Source organism: Empidonax traillii, unplaced genomic scaffold (genome assembly GCF_003031625.1).
Source record: "Empidonax traillii isolate 1590-97213 ecotype Southwest subspecies unplaced genomic scaffold, ASM303162v1 scaffold1140:size184413, whole genome shotgun sequence".
Lineage (NCBI taxonomy): Eukaryota > Metazoa > Chordata > Aves > Passeriformes > Tyrannidae > Empidonax > Empidonax traillii.
The window spans coordinates 49,877-71,407 of record NW_020956333.1 but is presented as its reverse complement, the minus strand read 5'-3'; the positions used below and the strand labels follow the sequence as shown (position 1 = coordinate 71,407).

The window sequence follows — 21,531 nt, the reverse complement described above, 5'->3', positions numbered from 1 at the left end:
TTGGGCTGTTACAGGGGGAAACATGTCTCGTGTCTTGTTTCTGTCGCTGTTTGCGTCGTCCTTCGGGGCAGGGCCTCTGCCCGAGGAGGATGGGAGGCAGCCCGGCTTTCCGAGGCGCTTCTTGCATCCTATGACCTGCGGTTTCCTTAGCGGCGCAGCCGCCAGTTTTGTAAAAAGCCACGTTCCTTCAAAATTCGATGTTATTTTCCCAGCCTCGACACGCGTGCACACCTGTGCCTGAGCGCGCTGTGCTCCCCAAACACACCTTCCTGCGGCATGTGCCCAGTTCTATGCCTCTTAGAGCAAGAGAGACAAGAAGCTCCTGGAACCGATCCAGTGGAGAGCTACAAAGGTGATCAAGGGACTGGAGCATCTCTCTTACGAGGAAAAGCTGAGAGGGTTGGGCTGAGGAAGAACTTTACTGTGCAGGTGACCGACCATTGGAACAGGTTGCCCAGAGAGGCTGTGGAGTCTCCCTCGCTGGAAATATTCAAGAATCGTCTGGACACAATCCTGTGCTCCAACATGACCTTGCTCGATCAGGGAGGTTGGACCAGATGATCCACTGTGGTTCCTTCCAACCTTACCATTCCATGATTCTGTGACACGGGGGAAAAAGTCCGGGGGAAGCGCAAACTCGGCAGCCGCCTCCGCAGCGCGGGCACCACCCGCCCGGCCTGGGACCCCACGGCCGCCCCGCGGAGCTCCGCGGCTCCTCCCGGCGCTGGCGGAGGGCAGCGGTAGCTCGGCCTCTCCGGGGCCGCCCCCGGGCCCGCCCCGCCGCCAGGTGTGGTGCCGCCAGCCCTGGGCTCAGGAAGTGCCGTCACGGCGTGTGCCGGGCGGGGAGGTTCTTGCGGGCCGGACCGGGCCGGCCACATCTTTTAATCGGCGGGCGCCGAACCGGGACCGCCGCCATGAGCAAGATCTCCAGGTTTTTCAAGGGGGGCGGCTCGGCCGCCTCCAAGGGCCGCGGGGGGCCTTCGCCGCAGGAGGCTCTGGCCCGGTTGCGGGAGACGGAGGAGATGCTCAGCAAGAAGCAGGAGTACCTGGAGACGCGGATCGAGCGGGAGCTGGCGGTAGCCCGGCAGCACGGCACCAAGAACAAGCGAGGTGAGTGCTGCTCTCCGTCCCCGCCGGGCTTGCAAGGTTTTTAATCCCAGGGCTGGAGCGCCTCTGGATCCTGGGGTCTGTTCGGAAGGGGGGACTCGGGTCTCGCCGAGGCTGTGGCAGGACCGGGTCACCTGGCTCCGCAGGTGTGCTCCCAGCAAGTATTAACACACGCGAGGCGGGATGGTCTTTGGCATCTATTAGCGTTTAATGTACTGTGGATTCATTACGGTGGGGTGGTAGTAAGATGCTTTATTCCTCACTAATTTACTCTCTGTGGCTCCCTGTGCGTGTATCGGGTGGATACACGGAACGCAAAATACTGCTATTCAGTGTGGGGAGGGGATCAGAGCTTGGAGGTTGAGCATTGCGCTGGGCAGGTGGAAAAGGAGCTGAAGGATGTGAGGATCTCCTGTATTCATGAATAAATGCATATTATCCCTACTGGTGGCAACTGAGGAACAAACTGATTCAGTGATTTGCTTCAAATCACATAGGATATACATGATAAAACCAAAAAATGAATGATAGTTTAGAGCATTAGTGACTATCGGTCAGGGCTGCTGTTAGCTGCAAAGGAGAGGATGCTAAGGGGTAATAAGGTCTGGCTCATGCCTATACTGATGTTGTAGTCTCTTGGAAGCATATGATGGTAGTCAGTGTCTTGGGGATATAAAGAGCTTTGAAAAACAAGTTAATTACTTCCTGAAGTCAACTAAAAGGCCTGTTTGTCTACTCTGAGCTGTATTTTTATTTAAATGCTTTAAAATAGAAGGAAAATTAGAATTAAAGATTTCTGATGTAAGGACAAAGTAGCTTTTTGTCTGCTCTTTCTGTTACTTAAAAATTTAAAAAATAATGCTATGTAACAGAACTTGTGAGGAGCTGCATGTTAGAAGTGTTTTGGTTAGCCCTATTATGTATTTGTAATACTTTAGCATTTAATAACTATTAGCCAAAGGCAGTTTAACTTACCTAACTTTTAGTTAGAAAGGATTTAAAATCATCGGTCAAAATGGGACAGGTTGGAATGTACAGTCAGAGGGACTAAAGCCAGTTGAGCAGCACATCTAAGCCAGCTGCTCTGCAGCATGGGAGCTGTCAGGGTAGTCATAATCCCACGCTTTCTATTCCCCTGGCTTCAGCTGGAGTGTCTCTTGTTCTCTTGTCCAGGTACTGTCACCTCTCTGCTGTTGCAGTGAGCTAATTCAGGAAGGTGATCCAACTGGAAACTAATTTGCTATGGGACAAAACGACCAGATTGCTCCTGAGGCTGAGTTCATTGTGCAGAAGCCCAAGCTGCAGGGCTGATGCAAGAAAACAGGCTGGTTTTTTGACTGTAGCAATTCCTGGTTAAATTCAGACATCCTGCTCTGGAACTTCGTCCCAAACCTGGACTATAAGCTGGCATATTTGCAGGAGAAAGAAATGCTTCCTGCCTTACTCTTGCCCCTGTGCTGCTCCCTTCCTTTCCCTTAGCAGAGCTCCCTGAAGGGTGTGTTTCAGAAAGCTGGATACAGCTGTAAAATATTGTGGGGTTTTTTTGTCTGGGTTATCTTTTTTACACAGGCTAGTTTAAGACCTCCTTGTTCAGTTGACCTGGAAGCTGCATGGAGTGCTTGTGTACCTGCAAAGGAGAGGATGGTGCACAAGCAGGAATAAAAGCTTGTTGTTGGGAGAAGGTGAATTTGCTTCTCCTTTAACTCAGCTGGTTGATGCTGATTTCAGATATTTTGTTGGCCTTGTGCTTCAGGCATGCAGTGTTTGATATCTGAAGCTTTTCTTCCAGATCATTGTTTCCACTTCTGTGCTCAATATGTAGTTCCCCTGGTTTTTAATCTATGAAATTGTTCATGGAGTGATGCTACAAACTGGAGTGTTGAGCTGATCATAATTAAAAATAACTCCCTTTTATCTTCCCAGTTGCCAACAGTTAAGGACAGTTAAGAGGCAGGAGTAGGGCATGAATTGCAGTGTGACAGTTTTTTCCACGCAAAAAATGGTTCTAAAGCCAAAATGAAATAGTATGGTCAGAGGAGAAACAAGATAAACTTACCTTGCTGTGCCAAAGTGCTTGAATTAGCAGGATAATGAGTGAACTTAAATCCCCAATAATGTCTTCATTTGATATGTCAATTGCTTTACAGTTTAATCGTTGTTGATTTACATATAACAGCATATTACATACACTGTACTGTAATGAATAGTTCAGAGAAAATCTGTGCTAACCAGCACAAATGAAAGAATGAAGGTTTTAATCTACATTATTTTGTTAAAGGGAATGTTTCAAAGGGACTTCACGGGTAATTTTTAATGTGGGGGTGATTTTTTTCTTAATTTTTAATTTTTGTTTTAATTTTTCTTAATTGCATCTGTGGAGAAACCTGTGGAAACTAAAATGGGACTGCTCAAGACTGGAGTAAGATTTCTATCTAGAGATAGAAAATGTATCAAATTAGCATGATCTCATTTGATTTTTAGGTGCATGAGTCTGAGTCAGTAATACTAAAGCAGGAGAAGCAGATTCAAGCACCAGCAGTTTCTCATATGAGCTCATATGACTCTTGAATGAGTTCATGTGACATCAGTGGGCTTTACTTGATGTAAAAGCTGTAATGCATTAGCTATGCAAATAGATGTGAAACATCACTTAACTACTTCTGGCTTTTCCTTTATGAAGTGAGTATCTCCGCAGTTCCTGTACCTTGTTTGAAATTGGCTATTAAATACATTTCCAGCATTCCCCATTAATATCTTATTGTGGCTAGATGGCTTCAGGGTTTTTGAGACAAAACACTGTTTGTTGGAATTTGTCCTGCAGAGGTTATGTGATGATAAGCAGTATTTTTTTTCACAGTTTACACTGCCTTTTAATCTCTTCCCGTTCCACACACACTTTTTGTGTGGGCTTTTTTTTGTGTTTGTTTTGTTTTGTTTTTTTTATCTCTTTCTGTACTTTTTGGGGTATCTCAGTTTCAGTCAGTGCACAGCTGCCAACTCCATCAATGAGCTGATCTTTCTTCTGCATTATTTTGAAGGTCATACAGGAGAAATTAAAGGACAGAAAGTGATACTGAATATTTGAAAACTGTTTAAAAGGAAACATATTTTCTGAAGTGCACTGGTAACTGTGAAGATAACATACATATGAATGTGTGTTGTTTCAGCCTGAAGTCTCTCACAGATGGTAAAAAAATCCAAAACCAAACTAAATAAAAAGAATAAAGTTGAGACAAACCATCCAGAATAGGACTAAATTTCAACCGTAAAGAACCACCTAGTACTACTAAAGACAAAACCTTAGAAGAAAGTTGAAATAGCAAGGAAGGGTTTACAGGTAGATGCTGCTAACTATGTTGTGTGTTATGTTCATGCAGTGCTTATGTAGCCGTGTAGCATTCCTTTTCCATGAGGTACTTGTAACCAGGAGGCCACTGAAAGCAAACAACGGTGTGGCAGTTGTGTGTGCTATGGACAGAACAGTCATGCCTGTGGCAGGTGTGGGGCAGACTGGGAATGAGGGTTTCTGGCAGGGAGATAAGAGGAAGCCCTTAGTTGTGTCTTTGTTCTGTAGGTTGCAGCAATTGTTCTCTGATCTTCACAATCGTGTTTCAAGTGTCTTGCCATGAACTGGAATACTTATAACTAGTTCAGGACATTATTGCTCTTGAATTCAGGTGTAACTGTGTGTGGCTTCCTCCACAGGGCTTTAAGGATTGTGCATACTGGCAGTGAACTATGATTTTTATGGCCTCAGCAGCATTGCCTTTGGTTGCCTCTGGTGTAAGGGAGATGAGAATTTGCAATCCATTGATCCCTTGCAGGGCTGAAGTGGAGGTTTGTGAGCTATATCCAAGATTGAGATCCAGAATTTTCACAATGGTGTTACATCTTCTGAAGAAACACTTGTTTCCTTCTTCCTGGGAATTTTAAGGATTACTAGACAATCCATTTGTTTCTACTACAGAAGATGAGATTATTGGTGCTTCCTGTACTGATGGGTGGTGGTGGTGGCGGCATTGACAGGTATAGGTGTTGTTACCACTGTGCTCTCTTTTCATTATGATCTGTCATGAAACCATGAGGAAGGTACCACAGCTCTTCCTATTTCACTACTTTTGACCTTTCCTTTTGAAACCTGGATACTCAATGTGGCCAGGATTACTATTGCCCAGCTGGCCATTTCTTCTTCCTTAATAAAGTATCAGCATAGTAGTGATATTGGAAAAGTGCCCTTCTGTATGTTAATAATAATAGTTCATTCATATGCATACTTAAACTGACATAATAGTCTTCTGTTGTTCCAGGCACTTATCTTGACTATAAAATAAAAGCTCACATTAAAAGAATTTGTTTCTAATCTATGAGCTGTATCCTGCTTGCTGGACTCAGAAGTACAGGAAATGTGCTAAAGCCCAGACAATATTAACCTTTATGAAATGCAGGAGTTTAGTCGGCTTCTTTGGAGCACAACAGAAAAAAATATGATACTGATTTGTTTTTTTTTTTTCCTGGGAAAGACCTTTTTCTCTTCCTGGTTCTGTTGGTATTAATTACACTTGCTTCCTCAGACTTTGCTCCTGCTTAGACCCATCCTCCCTGGGCATCTTCCTTTTTGAGATATTTGGAATGGGCAACACCATTTTTCAGTGTCATTCTTAGACCTTCATTGAAGTAAGTTTGTGTTCAGTGCTCCATTTCATTATTTTTGAGAGATATGTTCTTCTGCAGTTTGGTAATTATAATGCATTAGCATTATAATGCAGAAGCATTTCAATCTTGTAAGAGTTGCACAGAAAGTTTAAAATGCTTGTAATGTGCAGTAGAAAAGCACTAAAAGTTCATGATACTCTGCAAAACACAGAAAAAATAGATTTCAAATAACAAGGAAATACCCGTAAGTTGCCTGTAGGAGCTACTATAATAAACCACTGTGGAATAAAGGGCATTCATTTAATACAAATCAGGAAAATTATATAGTGTGGTGTGGGAATATATTATGCCTTGGTTGATAATGAAGAAGGACGAATTAATCTCCTCCAAAGTGATTTGTTCTGTAAGTTACTGGTAAAACTAAAGAGAATGAAGATAATATGTAGCACTACAATAATGAGGAAAAGATGTTTATGAATAGGTGAAGTCAAGGACTTTAGTTTCTCCTGTGGTTTCTTAATTTGGGTGTGGTTTAATTAAATGATCTTCAGGATTTTAAAAACAACTGCTTTGTGTGTCACTGCGGAAATCCATTTTCTCTCTGAGCAGCCAATAATAACAATACCATTACAGAGTCCCATTTCTGAATAACGCTGACTGGAAATACTGCTCCATGGTAGATGCTTATTCCAGTTGAAGCCTTTCTGCATCAGCTGGTTAGTGCTCCTCTGTCCACAGGGCTTTAGGGTCCTCTCTGGCACAGCTCATGTTAGGTACAGTTTCAGACTTTTATATTTGTATATAATCTTCAGCTTCCTAGGAAGAATCCAGGATCAAATTTGATTCAAGGGAAGCTAAAGAAGGAAATGGCTGGTGTGCTAACACTACCAATAATAAGCATAAATATATAGGAAAATAATAAGTAGGTAAAGATTATTTGGGATTAAGTAAAAATTATGTATTTTGGAACTGCCAGTGAGAATTTTACCATTCTCACTTTTGCCATTTGCAAGACATCATGTGGTGTTATGCATGTCATTTGGAATATTCATGATCTTTGGACCCTTCCCCAAAGCCTGGGAAAACCTTGAACTCAAATACCATGATTAATCTGTTATGATTGAGGTTTGCTGTCCTGAAACATCTTACTGCGTGTTCTAGAACCTTAGCCTGTGTGAATGCCTGTCCCTGCACAGCTCCTGGTGTGCGATTCTGACTGTGCTGATTCAAGCATTTGTCAACTAAGCACTAATTTTTTCTAGTGTGTTGTTACACATCAAAAATCTGTGCCCCCTCTTTGGAGGGATCCTAACTTCATTTGAAAAGTTGTGTACCCCAGTGTCAAGGTTCAGTGTTATTGTATATGAGCAATTATTTGAATGGATGGAAACAATAGTTGCTGCTGTTGGTTGAGTCTGGGGGGCTGTAGGGCTGTTGCTTGCAGGCTCTGAACCTGATTAAAAAATTAAATGTAGAAGATAAGGGGAGGAACATGGGTGTGAATAGCATTGAAAAAACAATGGGTTTAACTCAGTCTTCTGTTGGTGGTTTTTTTGCCTGGCACATCTGTAGTTTTCAAGGGACAGTGGTCAGGAAATGCTTGTGGCAGGATTGTGTGTGTTCCACACCCTGAGGCCAAGAGAAAGTCCCAAGTTCTGGTAATGATTTACTCTGAGCTAAGTATGCTGCTCATAACTTAGCGAATATAAAAGACTAATATCGACAATTTACAAAGATACTGAGGTGTAGCTGAGTTTGACTGTTCCTGTGTCTACAAAGTTCTATTATGTTTTCAGATTCTAAGGTTTAAAGATCGTCTTCCTAAGTGATTGTAAGAAATAGATGCAGCTGAAAGCCAGAGAAATGTAAGTCCTCCTTTGATCCAACCCACCTGCCTCGTTAGGCCATTTGGGCTTTCCATTGCACTTCACAGTTACTGCTGTTGAGGCAAAGTTTAGAAAGCAGCGTTGCTGAAGATGTGGTTATCATGACAGATCTTCTTATGCTGTCTTCTTTAGTTTTTACTTTCTCCTTTTCTCTGTTTTCTCCTTTCTGACTCCTCTCTCATGTTTTTCTTTTTCCTCCCCATTTTCCCTGCTCTGCCTGTGTGCACAGGATGGAGTTCAAGATCTCCCGCAGTGGAGGAAGAAGCTGCTCTTTCCTGTGATTCTAAAAGGAGTTAATCTAAAAGAGGCTTCCCAGCATGTTCATGCAACAGCATGTTGGTGATAAACAGGCTGCTGATGTGGTGTGGTCAAAGTTTGTCTCCCTACTGGTAAGGTAGGAGGGTCAGAATTATAAATTCTGCAGGTCAGCTTAGTGCTGAACTACTTGGGCCTTGCATTTTGCTATGAAAACACACAGTGCACTTTGCCTCTTCCTATTCCAGCTGCCTTACAAGCACTGAAGAGGAAAAAGAGATATGAGAAACAGTTGAGTCAAATTGATGGGACGCTTTCGACCATTGAGTTCCAGAGAGAGGCATTGGAGAATTCCCACACGAACACAGAAGTGCTCAAGAATATGGGTTATGCTGCACAAGCTATGAAAAAAGTACATGAAAATATGTAAGTGCTTTCTAATAGCTTCCAAGCTGAGCTTACTGACCACTTTCAAACTATTCCATCACTGCAGACTGTTGTATCAAGTTAGACAGTTTTTACTTCATTTTTGGTTCAGGCATCTAATGTTAGGAATGCTATTGGTGCTGTAGGGTTATATTTGGCAAAAAAAATCTTTTCTTAACCTCAGCTCTAGAAGGAAGTTCACTTAACTAGTGAGATCTGTGTTACCTGTTTTTTTTTTCATCTTTCTTGGCAGTGGAGACTGGCCTCTGCCCTTGGTTTGTCCAGAAGAAAATTTAGTTATAGAAACTAAGTGAACTCTTTTCCTCAGAATCTATAAGCTGGACTGTGGGATCCAAAGTACTAGTTAGACCTGAATAAAGATATGACACAGACAAAAAAAATTACCCCTTTTTTTTTCTTTTCTATGTCCTATATTGTTTCAAGGGGTGTTTTCCTGCCTGAATAAACAGAGTTAAATCAGGTTTTTCTGGAAGAAGCAAACAGGAATTGAAACAATAATGAAGTTAACAATAAGGGGAAGCCTTTAAATGGGGTGCAGTTCTCTTAAGTTGCCCTCGGTTCTAGTGAAAGCTTAACATCAAAAAAGATCCATATAATCATAGAATAGATTGGGTTAGAAGTGACCTTTAAAGGTCATCTTTTCCAGACACCCTACAGTGAACAGGGACATCCTCAACTAGATCATGTTGCTCAGTCTGTCCAGCCTGACCTAGAATGTTTCCAGGGATGGAGCATCCACCACCTCTCTGGGCAACCTGTCCCAGTGTTTCAACACCCTCAGTGTAAAACACTTCTTCCTTGTGTCAAGTCTAAGTTGACCCTCTTTTAGTTTAAAACCATTACCCTCTGTCCTGTTGCAACAGGCCCTGCAAAAATGTTCATTGCTATCTTTCTTATAAGCTCCCTTCAAGTACTGAAAGGTCTGTAAAGACGCTGACCTTGGGGGATCTGCCCAGGGGTGTGACTGTTGCCTGGCAGAGGTCTGAGAAGCCCAGAGGGGTAGAGAGACACACTCTGCTGCAACTTAACTTTTGTTATAATCCCAAAGTGGAAGAAGTTGAATTGGCCAAAGCACTCAGAAGCTTTTAGTGTAGGCATTAAGGTATGGGTGAGGAAAATTATTCCCTGTGAGTTCTGCTGTTTATACCGCCATGGGCATAAAAAGAAAATAGTCTGTTCCAGCGAGTCTCTTCTCTAGGATTTGAGTGATATATATTTAAAAATATATTTCCATGTTATCTTTACAGGGACTTGAACAAAATTGATGATTTGATGCAAGATATCACTGAACAGCAAGATGTTGCCCAGGAAATTTCAGATGCTATCTCAAACCGAGCCAACTTTGGTGATGAGTTTGATGAGGTTAGTACTTCTGGCCTGCGAATTTTAGTTATTAGATGACTCCATAGTTATTTGGTTGTGCAGTGGTTTGTTTCTTAATAGGTGTGGATGTGAAATTCCTTGGTTCTATCTAGGACAAGTGTATATTTTTTATATAAATATAAAAATAATTAAAATATTAATATATAAAATATATACGTAAAATATAAAAACTACTGTTATTTATATATAAATTTTAAGAAAAGCCTTTTTAACTACACTCCTGTAGTTGTTTTTCTCATTTGAACCATGGAAGGAGGAGATCACTGAAACATGTAATTTGTGCTACTCTAAGTGGACACTGAAACATATAATTTTTTGTGCTCCAAATAGACATCCATTTGACTAAGTGCAGTTCCTGCACCGTGAACAGGCTACTGTTCACAATTCTGAATATCTGGACCAATTTTTTAAGGTCATTTTTGGTGCTAGGAGATGCAGGTCCTTTACTTTTTTTTCCAGATTTTCTACAGAAGTAGATGCATTACACAGAAGTAATACCTGTTGGAAGCAATAAGGTTTCTTCCTTGAGCTCTTTTCTTCTGAAATGCCCACAAGGCATTTAGACCATTCTGAAAATTTGTTGCAGTAACTTCCATCCAGTGTCCCTGGATTTGGTTTTGTATTTCTAGGCACGTTATTACTTGTTTCTGATCCAACCATGGCTGAGGACTCAAGGGTCAAAAGTACTCAAAATTCTTGTGATCTTGTGATCAAAATTCTTGTGAAATGCAGAGCTTGGGATCAGGTTCAGTATCACAATCAGTTTGGTTTTGTTTTTCAGCTTTGTTGATTTGGGGTCATCAGGGATCATTTGAAGAATGTCCTGAATAATTAAACAATTCACTCTATCCCAAACTAATTTGTTCCTGTGTACCCAAATGAACAACAAAGAAAAATATAAATGTGATATCATACATATTTGCTTGATTAGGAGGAAGGGAAGGTTTCATTCAACAGTTATAATTTGTTGAAAATAGGAATAATTCCTTGTATTTTGTTCCCATTATCTGCTTTCCTGTTTTTCCACTTTGAATGCAAACAGACTTTTCAAGAAACATGTGCCATTACACTTGACTTGTATGAACAGGGCTTCAAACATTTGAAAAACATACTGCCATCCCAAGCAGCTGTTCAGTGTCTTACTTTTCATCAGTGCTTAACTTTTGGGGGCCTAGCCTTAGTAAGCATGTTTTAGATTGATCTGAAAGTTCCTAAGAGATACTAGTCAAAGTTGATGTGCATGGTTCCTGTTCTGGGACATAAGCCACTGGCACATGGGACATCTTTGTACCAGCACCTGCTTTTGCATGGGAGCCTAATACTTACAGTACTTGGGCAGTAAGTGGAAATTCTGGTTTGCAGGCCCCTGCAGCTCAAGAGTGCTAGAATCAATGACTTAATTGCTCAGTTATGAGGTGATTTGTGTTGGAGGACGATATTTAATTTTATTTTTTTGGAGGACATTTTGACCACACACTTGGATGCATTTTCTCTTCACACACGTGCCTTGGATGTAAGGAGATCATGGAAGCACGTGATTTCTCCTGCTCCAGACAGGCACAGAAACATAAGGGTTCTTCCTCCCTGGGTTGACACAGTGGGTGTCACGAAGAATGCAAAAAAACTCTGTCCTGCCTGAGTAGGATGCTCTCTGGGAAGGGTGATCCTTGCCTGGAGTCCTGTTTCTGATAATCAAATGTGAAATACACACCATCCGGTGGACAAAGCCTGGAAACTGCAAGTTCACATGGTATCTTCCCTCTTCCTGCGCCGAGGCCTAGGTTCAAGAGGAGAAAGGGAATTTGCTGTAGCTATTGAAATGCTCCACAGCCTACTTGTAGAGCAGTTTTTGAGTTGTAGGAAATTAGGAGCTAAGTCTATTCTTGAGGATTAATAGAAATTAAAACTAGAGTCTCCCACTTTAAGAGCAAAGCCTTGACATTATTATGTTAAAGGTGTAGGCTCATGATCATTGTTTCCTTCACCTCTTTTATAAAGAATGCTTGTCATGACTGACATTTCCTCTTAATTGTTTCTTCTTCAGCAGAGGTTGGAAAGGACTGATTTGCATGGGAGGGGGTTCGATGACCATCTAGAAATTTTCAGAAATACCTGTTGCCATTGACTTTACAACAGCTTGGACACTAACTTTTTAAGAAGCTTGTATTCACAGCACTGACTGAGGCACCTAAAGTCCAGGCAGTTTTGCACCTCAACTAAATGCTTAAGTAAAACAGGGGGCCCCAACTTGCACTTTTCCTTGAGAGATCAGCTGTGAATTGATCATCATCAGGTGTAGACCTGATGCTGAAATTTTTAGATCATATCCAAGGATTTGCATTGTAAACTAGGCCAGGTAGGCAAAGTGTAGCCCTTTTTTGGCTGTAAATTATAAAACCATGAGAAAGTAAATCTAGGTAGGAAGGCCTGTGATTGCTATGTAACTACCATTTTAAGTTTTGCATTAGTGATAAACAAAGTATAAATGTGTAGGCAAAGCCTATTTCACAGACACGTTTTCCTCAGCCACTTTTGCCCATTGTTTCTTTTGAAACCATTTTATCAATGTGGCAATGGTCCATTTCTCTACAAATAATGTAACATTTAGCTTCCTTTCTTTGGGAAACTCCAGCCAAGGAGCAGGTTCTTTGCTTTTTAAAGAAGTGTACAGCTTTTTTATTTTTAGCATTGTACAAGTGGATTAGATATCTGTTCAAATTAGCTTCTGCGACTGAAAGCCCAAGAGTGTTGTGTGCTTCAGGAGTGAAGAGCAGGACCCAGAGGACATTTCTGATTCCAGTGCTGCTTTGCAATTGTATATAATCCTGGACTTGTGTGATAAGGCTGAACTATAATGTTTAATGGCAGTCTACCGTATAACCAATGGAACCTGTTTGCTTTTTAAAATGGGAGAAATCGCATGTTAAAATTAGAATCCATTGAGGAGTACAGTATCTAGATTTCTAACAAACCAGAGGACAGCAGAGAAGCTTTTTCCCCACTGTGTTTTTGACAAGTACTGTACTGCTGTCAGTTTTGTTTCTAATTTTGTTCCTTGTCCTGTTTTTAACTTCCACTGTCCTCCTTTCAGTGTTCAATTAAGGTTTATTGTTATTGCCTATATTTAGTAAAAATTATACTTTTAATTTGCTGAGTTTTGATATGTGTTTTCAGGTGTAAATTGTTTCTTCAGTAGTGCTTTGCTTCATGGTGTTTAAATGTGCCCTTGCCTCCGATCCCTGTCAGTGCAATGAATTTATAACTAATGTTTTCCTTGAATTTAGGATGAGTTGATGGCAGAATTAGAAGAACTGGAGCAAGAAGAACTGAACAAGGGAATGAGAGATGTCAGGTTGCCAAGTGTTCCGTCCACATCGCTGCCTTCTCGCCCTGGTAAACTGCCTGCTTGCCATTTTACATTGCTCATTATTAAATCATGCTGTGAGGAAGAAGAGAGGAAGAGAGAGTTTCAGACATGTACTTAACTCTGTTTTAACTATTTAAGTGTTAGAAATTCCTTTTCTTACTTTTGTATCTGTTTAACAGAAAAAGCAGAATGTAAATCTGTTTTTCTCTGTAAAAGCATTTAGGGCTAAATGCTCTGTAGATTTGGGGAGACAAACTCAGGAACTTGACCTTGCAGATATACTGATGAATCTCCAACTGAAATGTAGTGAGATTATTGAGGAATGGGAAGACACTTTTTTTTTTGGCAATTAAATCCTTAGTCTCTTTTAATTAGAGCCTGACCTAGATTCAAAATGTTAGCATCACAAAGATCCAGCTTTGTGGGGTAGTGGTTTGATATTTGCCACTGGTGTTTTAATTAGAAATGAAGGAGGCAGCAGGAAGCACACATTTAAAGAAGTATTTTCATTCCTTTCCTTCCTTTCTACTGAATAGGCTTATTCCTGTATTAAGCTGTAGTCTTATTTTTCGATAATTCTGCCTTGTTCATTTTGAATTAAGCCAGAGAAAGTCAACTTTTACTCCACCTTTCACCATATCCCCATTATCCTCTATCAGCTGAAAGACTTGCTGTGTACTGGGGCTAATAAAAGAATATAAATATTTGATGGTAAGGACAGCACACACGTGACACAGGTTGTTTATGGTGTGTTCTGCTGCAGAACAGGTTACCCATGCCAGCTCAACTCAGTGAGTATTACATGTGTTTTGGCAGATGGCATTTGAATCCTGAGAAGTAGTTTCAAACATTCAGACTGAGACTGTGGCCTCATCTACAGAAGTCAATTGCAGAACAGCTAGTAAAAAAAAAAAAAAAATAAAAAATTTAGAAAAGCGGTGCAAATTGCGCTCTGGTCGATTATGGCTCATTCATGCATTGTCTTCCAGATCCAGCTATAGCAGTTGACATTTTTATTAAACCCAGGCCATCTCCATGTACTTCTCACTATGTTAATTTTCTACTTCATCTGTCTGTATGGTTACTTCAGGCAAAATTAGCTGGTTACGGTTATATAGTTAAACACCTTGCAAAACTGGCTTATGTTTTCTGAAACTCGGTGCCTACTGTTAGACAGCAACAGCAAAATCAGTACAGTTAATGGACCTATAATGCTTCTAATTGGAGATGCATGTTACCCTCCTGAGAAGATGAGGAAACTGTGAATGGAGCAAGGCACAGTGACCTTCCCCAGTCACACAGTGAGCCAGTGGCATTTACAGAATAGGGACAGGACCTGTGGTCTCCCACATCCTTTCCCTGAAGGTGGTAGCTGCAGTCCCCCCACCTTACCCCACAGCTTGGTGGCTTCTGACCCTGTGGCTGCTGCAGGCAGGAGCCAGCTGGCTGCTGTAAAGGTGCACAGGAGGGTGTGGTGCACCCAGCAAGTGCTCCCAACTGGTGTTGGGAGAGGTGCCAGTCCTGACACAGCCCACACACAGATGGAGACAGCCTGAGATTGAACCTGGGCTGTAGGGCATCTAGTTTGTAGGTCAGCAAATCAAGGCTATTTGGGCAAGGTTTTAGTTTGGTGAATGCAGATGTGTGATAGGAGATTTGGGTGCAAAAGGAGAAAGTGTGTGTGGGACCTGATACAGAGCTGGGGGTTCCTGATGCTGTGAACACAGTAGTTAACTGGTGTCACCTGAGCATAGTAAGTTCAGGAATTTCTTTGTCCCTTTTAATAAATGACACCTCCCTTTAAAATGGGGTGAGTTCACCTGGAGACTGGACTCGCATATACAGAACCTTTCAACCCTATTTGGAAAGGTAGGAGGATGTGCAGCTGGCTGGGGTAGGTCACTTGTGCCTGTTTACATGGTGGTGAGAGAACTGGCAGCATTCCTGTGGGTACTTTCTGTCTGTGACAGCTTTTAGAATGTGTTTTCTGCAGGAGTCTTTCAGCAGGAATTACATCAGACCTGTATTTTTAACCTCAGGGTTATGTGTGAGATAATGGTGAGGCAAAATAGTCACATCTCTCATGAGCTTCATTCCTGCATTATCCATGTTCAACTTGCTACTCAGTAAATTGATCTGAGATCTTCAAACTGAAAAGCACTATGCAAGTCCTCATGCTAACAGATAAAATGGTTCTGACTGTTACATTAGTTGATGGTTATTGTCTTTTTCTTTGCAGCATCAACCAGGAGGAGAGCAGAGGATGAAGATGAAATGAAGAAGCTGGCTGCCTGGGCTTCATAAGAGCGCAGTCTTTTATAACTCTGTGCATTATGGTGCAAGTGTAAAGAGCTATAATGCTGTTTTATAACCTTACTGATTTAGTGTGGTTGCACTTCATACAGGCTGAGTTTTTTATGGCTGATCTTACTAACAATACTGTTACTGCCATATTACAAAACTACTTTAAAAACCAGCAAACAAAAATTGAAATAGTTGCCAAAAGCTCCAAGCATCAAATTTTTTTCAGTGTCGGTCAGAGATTTGTTTTGTTATTAGTGAGAATTTTTATTTTTTTTTTAATTTATATTTTACCATATCTTCTGGTTTGTAAAACCTATGTGCCTCCCTTATACAGAAATCTGGATTCATTGTTGAAATGAGAAATTTAAGTAAGTCATCAGGGCCCTATACTAAGGGGTTATTTGGTTCAGACTATTTGAATAGTAGCTGTTTTCAGCTTTATACATGCCCTGACTTGCAAGTTCCTTTGAGCCTATGAGCTAATAGCTGTTTATTTGGGCAGGAAGCTCTCCCTGGAGCAGCTTATGGTGTCTTAGATATTAAGAGGAGACTCTTCTGTAGGTTTTTTGAAGTGGGATAGGTTATTTGTTTTGTTTAAACTGGCAAAAATATCCCACGTACTTCTATAGGTCAGCTTGAATTGCATTTTGAACTATTTCCAACTTGGTTGTAGAATTACAGTGATTGAGGAAAATGAAATGTCCAAGTTCCTATATATTCCTGCCAAACAAAACTGATTTTCATTAGCTCTGTCAAAAATTTAGAAGAGATTTCTGTCTATTTTTCCTCTATCTTGTCTTTCTAGGGTGAGTCTTTACTTTGCATGATAATACTCATCCTCAAAGGAATTAGTAACACATTTTTAATGATACAGTTTCAAAATAGTTCTAATTTCTGAGCATTCAGGTCTTTTCTATTACTCAGTTTATGAATGGAAATAATACCAGTGCATAGCATTTGAAATGCCTTTTTAACTCTAGTTAAAAGTTGATGAGTTATTGCCCAACTGACAGTTTTTTAGCCTAAGGAACAAATGGCACTCTTGAGTGCTAAACTACCGCATATATGGGAAATCACTGTTCAAATGCCAGCCAAAAATTAAATAGGCTGCTTTGTACTTACAAAGTTTATTTAATAAGACCGAAGCTTTATGCTAGCAGACTGATGTCAATCACAAGGAAATAGTAAAACACTGGGGTTCCTAGGGGTGTAGGAAGCAGAGTCCTTGATCTAGGTTTCTTATTTTCAAATGAATTTAAATTTTACTGATGATTGAACCACTTGGTGAATAGTGGGACATTTAGTTTCTCTAGATCGGTAGCAAAAGAACACTGACCCCTTCTCCTGCAGACTGTAGCCTGTGATTTGTTGGGTGTTTAGCTTTGACAAGCTACAATAGGTTCAGTGTAGTGGATTTTGGGTTAAGCATAAGGAAATGTGTGTTTCTGCACATGGCATACTCAGAACCTTTCAAGATGAGTTCCATGGATGAAACCCAAAATGTATAAACCCTGTGGAAAGATTCAGTTTGTCAGGACTTTCATTATCTGTGGTGGAATTGCTTTTGGTTTGTATGCATAGGAAAGGTGAATCAAACTTTGCCACTTTGGATAAATTTCCTATTGGAAAAAATTAAGTGTGTGAACTCTGTCCTAAATTTTGGAGGTACTAGGAAAATTGTCTGGGGTTTTTTGTGAGTAAAGAAAATCTGGAACTATTAAATTTTTGGTTTAAAAACAAAGCAGAAAAAGAAAGAAGGAAAGGAAGAAAAAACTGCCATAAATTTAAAAATACATTTTGAACTTTCAGTAGGAAACCAAACACTAACAGAATGTTACTGGTTTTGATGCTTGATGAAATTCTGGATGAAATGCCGGCTGAAAGCAGTATTATTTTACAAAATAACAGATATTCTGAGTTATTTCAAATCCATTTGCTAGTTTTTCTGGCTTGAATCCTGTTTTCAAGGTGTGCAGTCTATGCAAATGTCCGAATTGGGTACAGAATGTATTAGCATGCCCTGGTTGAGTCACCATGCAAGGCTGGCCGTGTGCACACTTGTGGTATTGCTAAATACGGGGCTGTGCCAACATAGTCCCATGGTTAGCTTGGAAAAGCTGGCTTTTAGCATCTGTTCTTGGCCAAATTAGTAGTTTACCAATACTTGGCACTTATGTAGCACTTGGCATACTTGAAGCTCTCTGCAGCCTAACCAAAATAGGTCTATTAAGCCTCCAGTTTGAAACTGAAGTGACTTTCAGTCTGCTTTGGAAAATGTGGACCTGCTGGTTTTGTGTAACCATTTTCCATATGAACACCCTTCACAGGGGAGAAAAAATCCTAGGGAAGGTCTTGTCCTTTGCAAGACAGCGTCTGATTGCTGATCTCCAACGATGTTTTGGCCAAGTGTTGATCCTGGGAAGCTTCAGGTGTCTTCAGCTTATTGATGTCAGACCAGATGCTTGAGGAATGACATTTATGAAGGTGAAGAAATTAAATTGGTCATTCGCGTGAGCTGCTCTGCAAGTCTGTGTGTAGAGGCTGTTGATTCCAGAGGACAGAGTCACGTACCAGTTCACAGGCTAGGACGTGTGGTTGGTAAAGCTACACTCAGAAACACTATAATGATACACACAAACCAAAATTCACCAGGGACCTCCAGAACTGAAGTGCTTGTTGCTGTATTTCTTTGGGAGATTGGTTTTCTTCAAAGGCAAAGGGGATCTAGGAATTTAATTCAGCTGAGGGAGTGGCTCTTTCCTGTGTAAATTCAGATAACACTGGGACAAATGGCCCTTTATTTTTGTGAACATATGTCTCACTTCATGTCAAGATGGTATTTGTTCAGTATGTAAGCAGTCGAGGGTGAATAATGTCACATGTTACTGTAAATGTATTCTCTATTAACTGGAACATATTTTACAAGAGGACTGTGACAAGAGGACTGTGGCAGCAGATGGTGTACTATAGCTGACTTCCTTTCTTGTTCCTTATTTATTTTGAAAATGTTTACTTCTCGTAACAGGCTTGGACATTTTTAACCTGGATAGCTTTAAAAAGGTGAAAATATATTAATAAATAGTGAAAATAATTAATATATATATGTAGCAAATAAATATTTGAGTGTCATGTTTGTTTTACATGGTTGCATTAAATTTCTCTTCCTATTAGGCAAAAGTGTAAGTACCCTCCTTAAGTCTAAGGATACAGTGCTCTTTAGATGATATGAGAATATTCATAAACACTTTTTTTTGATGTATTGATCTTTCATCAGGCTAAAATTCAAGAATTCTTCAAAGGTGATTTGGTTGATAAAAACAACCAACCAACAAAAAACCCCCACCCCAGTGTATGCTGTGGTGTTTGGGCTCCATTCCTTCACATTTAACAGTTGTGTTGTGAGAGATTCTTTTATTTTAATGTGCCCAAAATACCTTCTCCCCACCTCTGACCCAAAGATCTCATCGTTTCAGAAGTATTGTGTTTCACTTTCCAGGGCTTAGTTGAAAGGAGGAATGATCAAGTCTTTTAAACATAAAAAAAGAAAAAAATACTATAGGCAAATATGAAGTGACACAAATAAAAAATGCATTTTTTTCGTGCATCTCATTAGAATCTCCTTAAAGGGTGTGTGTACAGTGTCTCCCATTTTATATACATTCATTTATACACATGTATAAAGTGGTGGAGCAGTGATTTGAGACCACTGATCATTGTCTGGTGTTGAAAGATTTCAATTGTTTTGGCAGCTTGTGTTTGACTGTAAGTCCCTAAGGTGTCACAAAATATCCAGTGACTGCTGCAGCATGTACACATGCTGGCTGCATATATGGCTGTAGGGGGTGGAAGAACGAGTTGAGTGTGCACAGGGAATATTTGCAATGAGAAGATATCACAGTTTTTCATGATGTAGAGCTTATATTATTTTAATGATGTATTTTTTTGGAAACACGAGGAAGCTTTCGTCTCAGAAATGATTTAATAGCAGGGATTAGCTTGAACATCTTAAGAAATTACAAATACTGTAATCTCACATAGCTGCCCTGTTTTCTCACATCTGTCCCCATTGCAGAGACTGGCAAGACCCACTGTCATAGCACTGTTCAGTCAGCTGTATATTGTAGGAAAAATGTACCTGGTTCATGTCACTTTGTTCGCAGTTCAAGTGGTTTATTGTTTTGTTATCAACATGCAATTTACCTGGCTGTTGCTGAACTATACACTTGGGATCAATATCTGCCAATAAAGCTAGAAGATAAAGTTATGAAATGTTAATGTGTGACTAGAAATTCCTGAATTACCTTGTAGAGTAGGATGGCTGTGTCTGGCAGGGTCACACTGGCCCCTCTGCTCCCCTCCTCTACCACACTCTACACATCCTTGTGTTTTTATGTTTTGTTTGTGTGTCTGCCTAGATGACTTTCCCTCCCTGCAACTACAGTCTTCTGGTAATTCCCCAGCTGCTGTGTAATAGAGTTGATTGTTGTCTTCCTCTTTGCCAAGGTCAGCTTCAGGCAAAAGCTATCTGGGAGAGGATGGGTGAGGGACAAGCTCAAACCCTTTACACCCCTGAGCTGCCTCACCAGCCGGTGCCACACAGGCTGTTTTTAAGGCCAGCAGGGCAGTAGGTACCCCCTCAGCTAGCTTTCTCAAAGAGCAGGCAGCTGCTTCTCCTAGGATTGAATGGCAGGGTGTGTTAAGTCGAGGATCTGTGGCTTGTGAGCTTTAATAAAATAGGTGGGAGGCCAGTTGGTCTGAGCTGGTGGTCTGTTTCCATGGAGGTAATGAATGTTGATACCTCCCATTGCTCTGACATCAGCATTTGCAGATTTACTGTTTTAAAAGGGGCAAGGAGTGTTTTGTGGGTTCAAACAGGATTTGCATGGACAATCCCCCCATCTCCATTCTGAGATAGACACTTTCATCAAAAAATAAAACATTTGCTTTAGGAGGACTATGAGTCATCAGATATATTTCATACGTAAATATATCCAAATGTCCTAGCTTTACTTTTGTGATTGGACTCAGCTTACCCAAGGGGCTGGACTAACCAGAGGCAGCTAGGACTGCCGACCTATAGGTATTATGTATGGTTGTTGTGCATACCCTATATGTGTAAGGGGTGTTGGAGTGCCTGGTGTGCTGCTGTTGCTGCCCAGCAGAGTGAGCTCCGTCAGCTGCAGGGCTGGGACTCTGTGGACCTCCAGGAGGAGCTCTGGATTCAGCATACAGCAGGAAACTCCAGCAGGCTGGAGCCTGCATCTCAAAAAGCAGGGGTGAAACCCTCCCAGCCTTTCCACTGGCTCCACAAATCCCCCCTTTTTCAAAGCTGAAATGCTCTTTGAAATATTAACCCACCTTCCTGGCTGCTTTTCTGGCTGCCTTCTCTTCTCTTCACCTGTCTGTGGCCACCTTGACACCCAGCTTTGTTCCCTGCTCTGCTGATGCAGGACCTCAGAAGGAGACCTTCGTGCAGAAGTTCACCAGCCCCCTTTTTATGCACTAATGCCACGACAAACTGGAGCTAAGACAAAGCTCAGAGCTTTAAATCAGTCAAAAGTACCCATTTCCAAGGAAAAGCTGAATAGTGCTTCAGCGAATTGTGCCTTGCAGTGACTGGCTGCAGCTCCATGTTATTGCAGCAGACTGAGGACGCTGAACCGTGGACAGGGATTTCTCGGTCAAATCTCAGACCCTGTGAGGGTTCAGAGCACGTCTGTCGTGTGGTAACGCCAGCATGACCTCGGGTTAGGTGGGAACAGGTGGTACATGCCTGTAGGGAGGTACTGCAGCTGCTGGTTTAGAGGCTGTTGAGGTGGTGGTGTTTAGAATTAATCGCACTGATTTACCAAGAAGAGGGCTTATTTGGCACAGGAAGCTCCGTGTGAACTGACAGCTTCCTATGCCGGGGCTCACAGCTTCAGGAGTTCATAGCTGAATGTGGGGCTAGCAGACACCATCTCACACTTTTCAGGTTAAAACCTTCGGCTCCCAATGCTTTGCAAGCTGCCAGCAAAATGTGTCACTTCAGTTTACTGAGCTAGGGAAAAAAATCCTCCTGTGTGAACCAAGTAGTTCTGGAAAAGTCTGTAACAGCACTAACCTGAGAACAGATCTTATCTGTGTTGT

At 41.3% G+C, this 21,531-nt stretch overlaps 1 protein-coding gene across 1 annotated transcript; it reads left to right on the top strand.

Moving 5' to 3' along the window:
* The first annotated feature begins 830 nt into the window (after positions 1-830).
* On the top strand, positions 831-15,501 carry CHMP4C (charged multivesicular body protein 4C). Its single transcript, XM_027905324.1, has 5 exons — positions 831-1,110; positions 8,150-8,327; positions 9,596-9,710; positions 13,016-13,124; positions 15,338-15,501. The coding sequence occupies exons 1-5, from the start codon at positions 915-917 to the stop codon at positions 15,400-15,402; spliced, it is 663 nt and encodes a 220-aa protein (XP_027761125.1). The 5' UTR covers positions 831-914; the 3' UTR covers positions 15,403-15,501.
* The last annotated feature ends 6,030 nt before the right edge of the window (positions 15,502-21,531 follow it).

Excerpts from the sequence above, each read along its gene's own strand:
- CHMP4C (XM_027905324.1), top strand. The coding sequence starts at position 915 with ATGAGCAAGATCTCCAGGTTTTTCAAGGGGGGCGGCTCGGCCGCCTCC. Across the intron at positions 8,328-9,595 it reads AAAAAAGTACATGAAAATAT|GGACTTGAACAAAATTGATG; the intron begins GTAAGTGCTTTC and ends TTATCTTTACAG. Across the intron at positions 13,125-15,337 it reads ATCGCTGCCTTCTCGCCCTG|CATCAACCAGGAGGAGAGCA; the intron begins GTAAACTGCCTG and ends TTTTCTTTGCAG.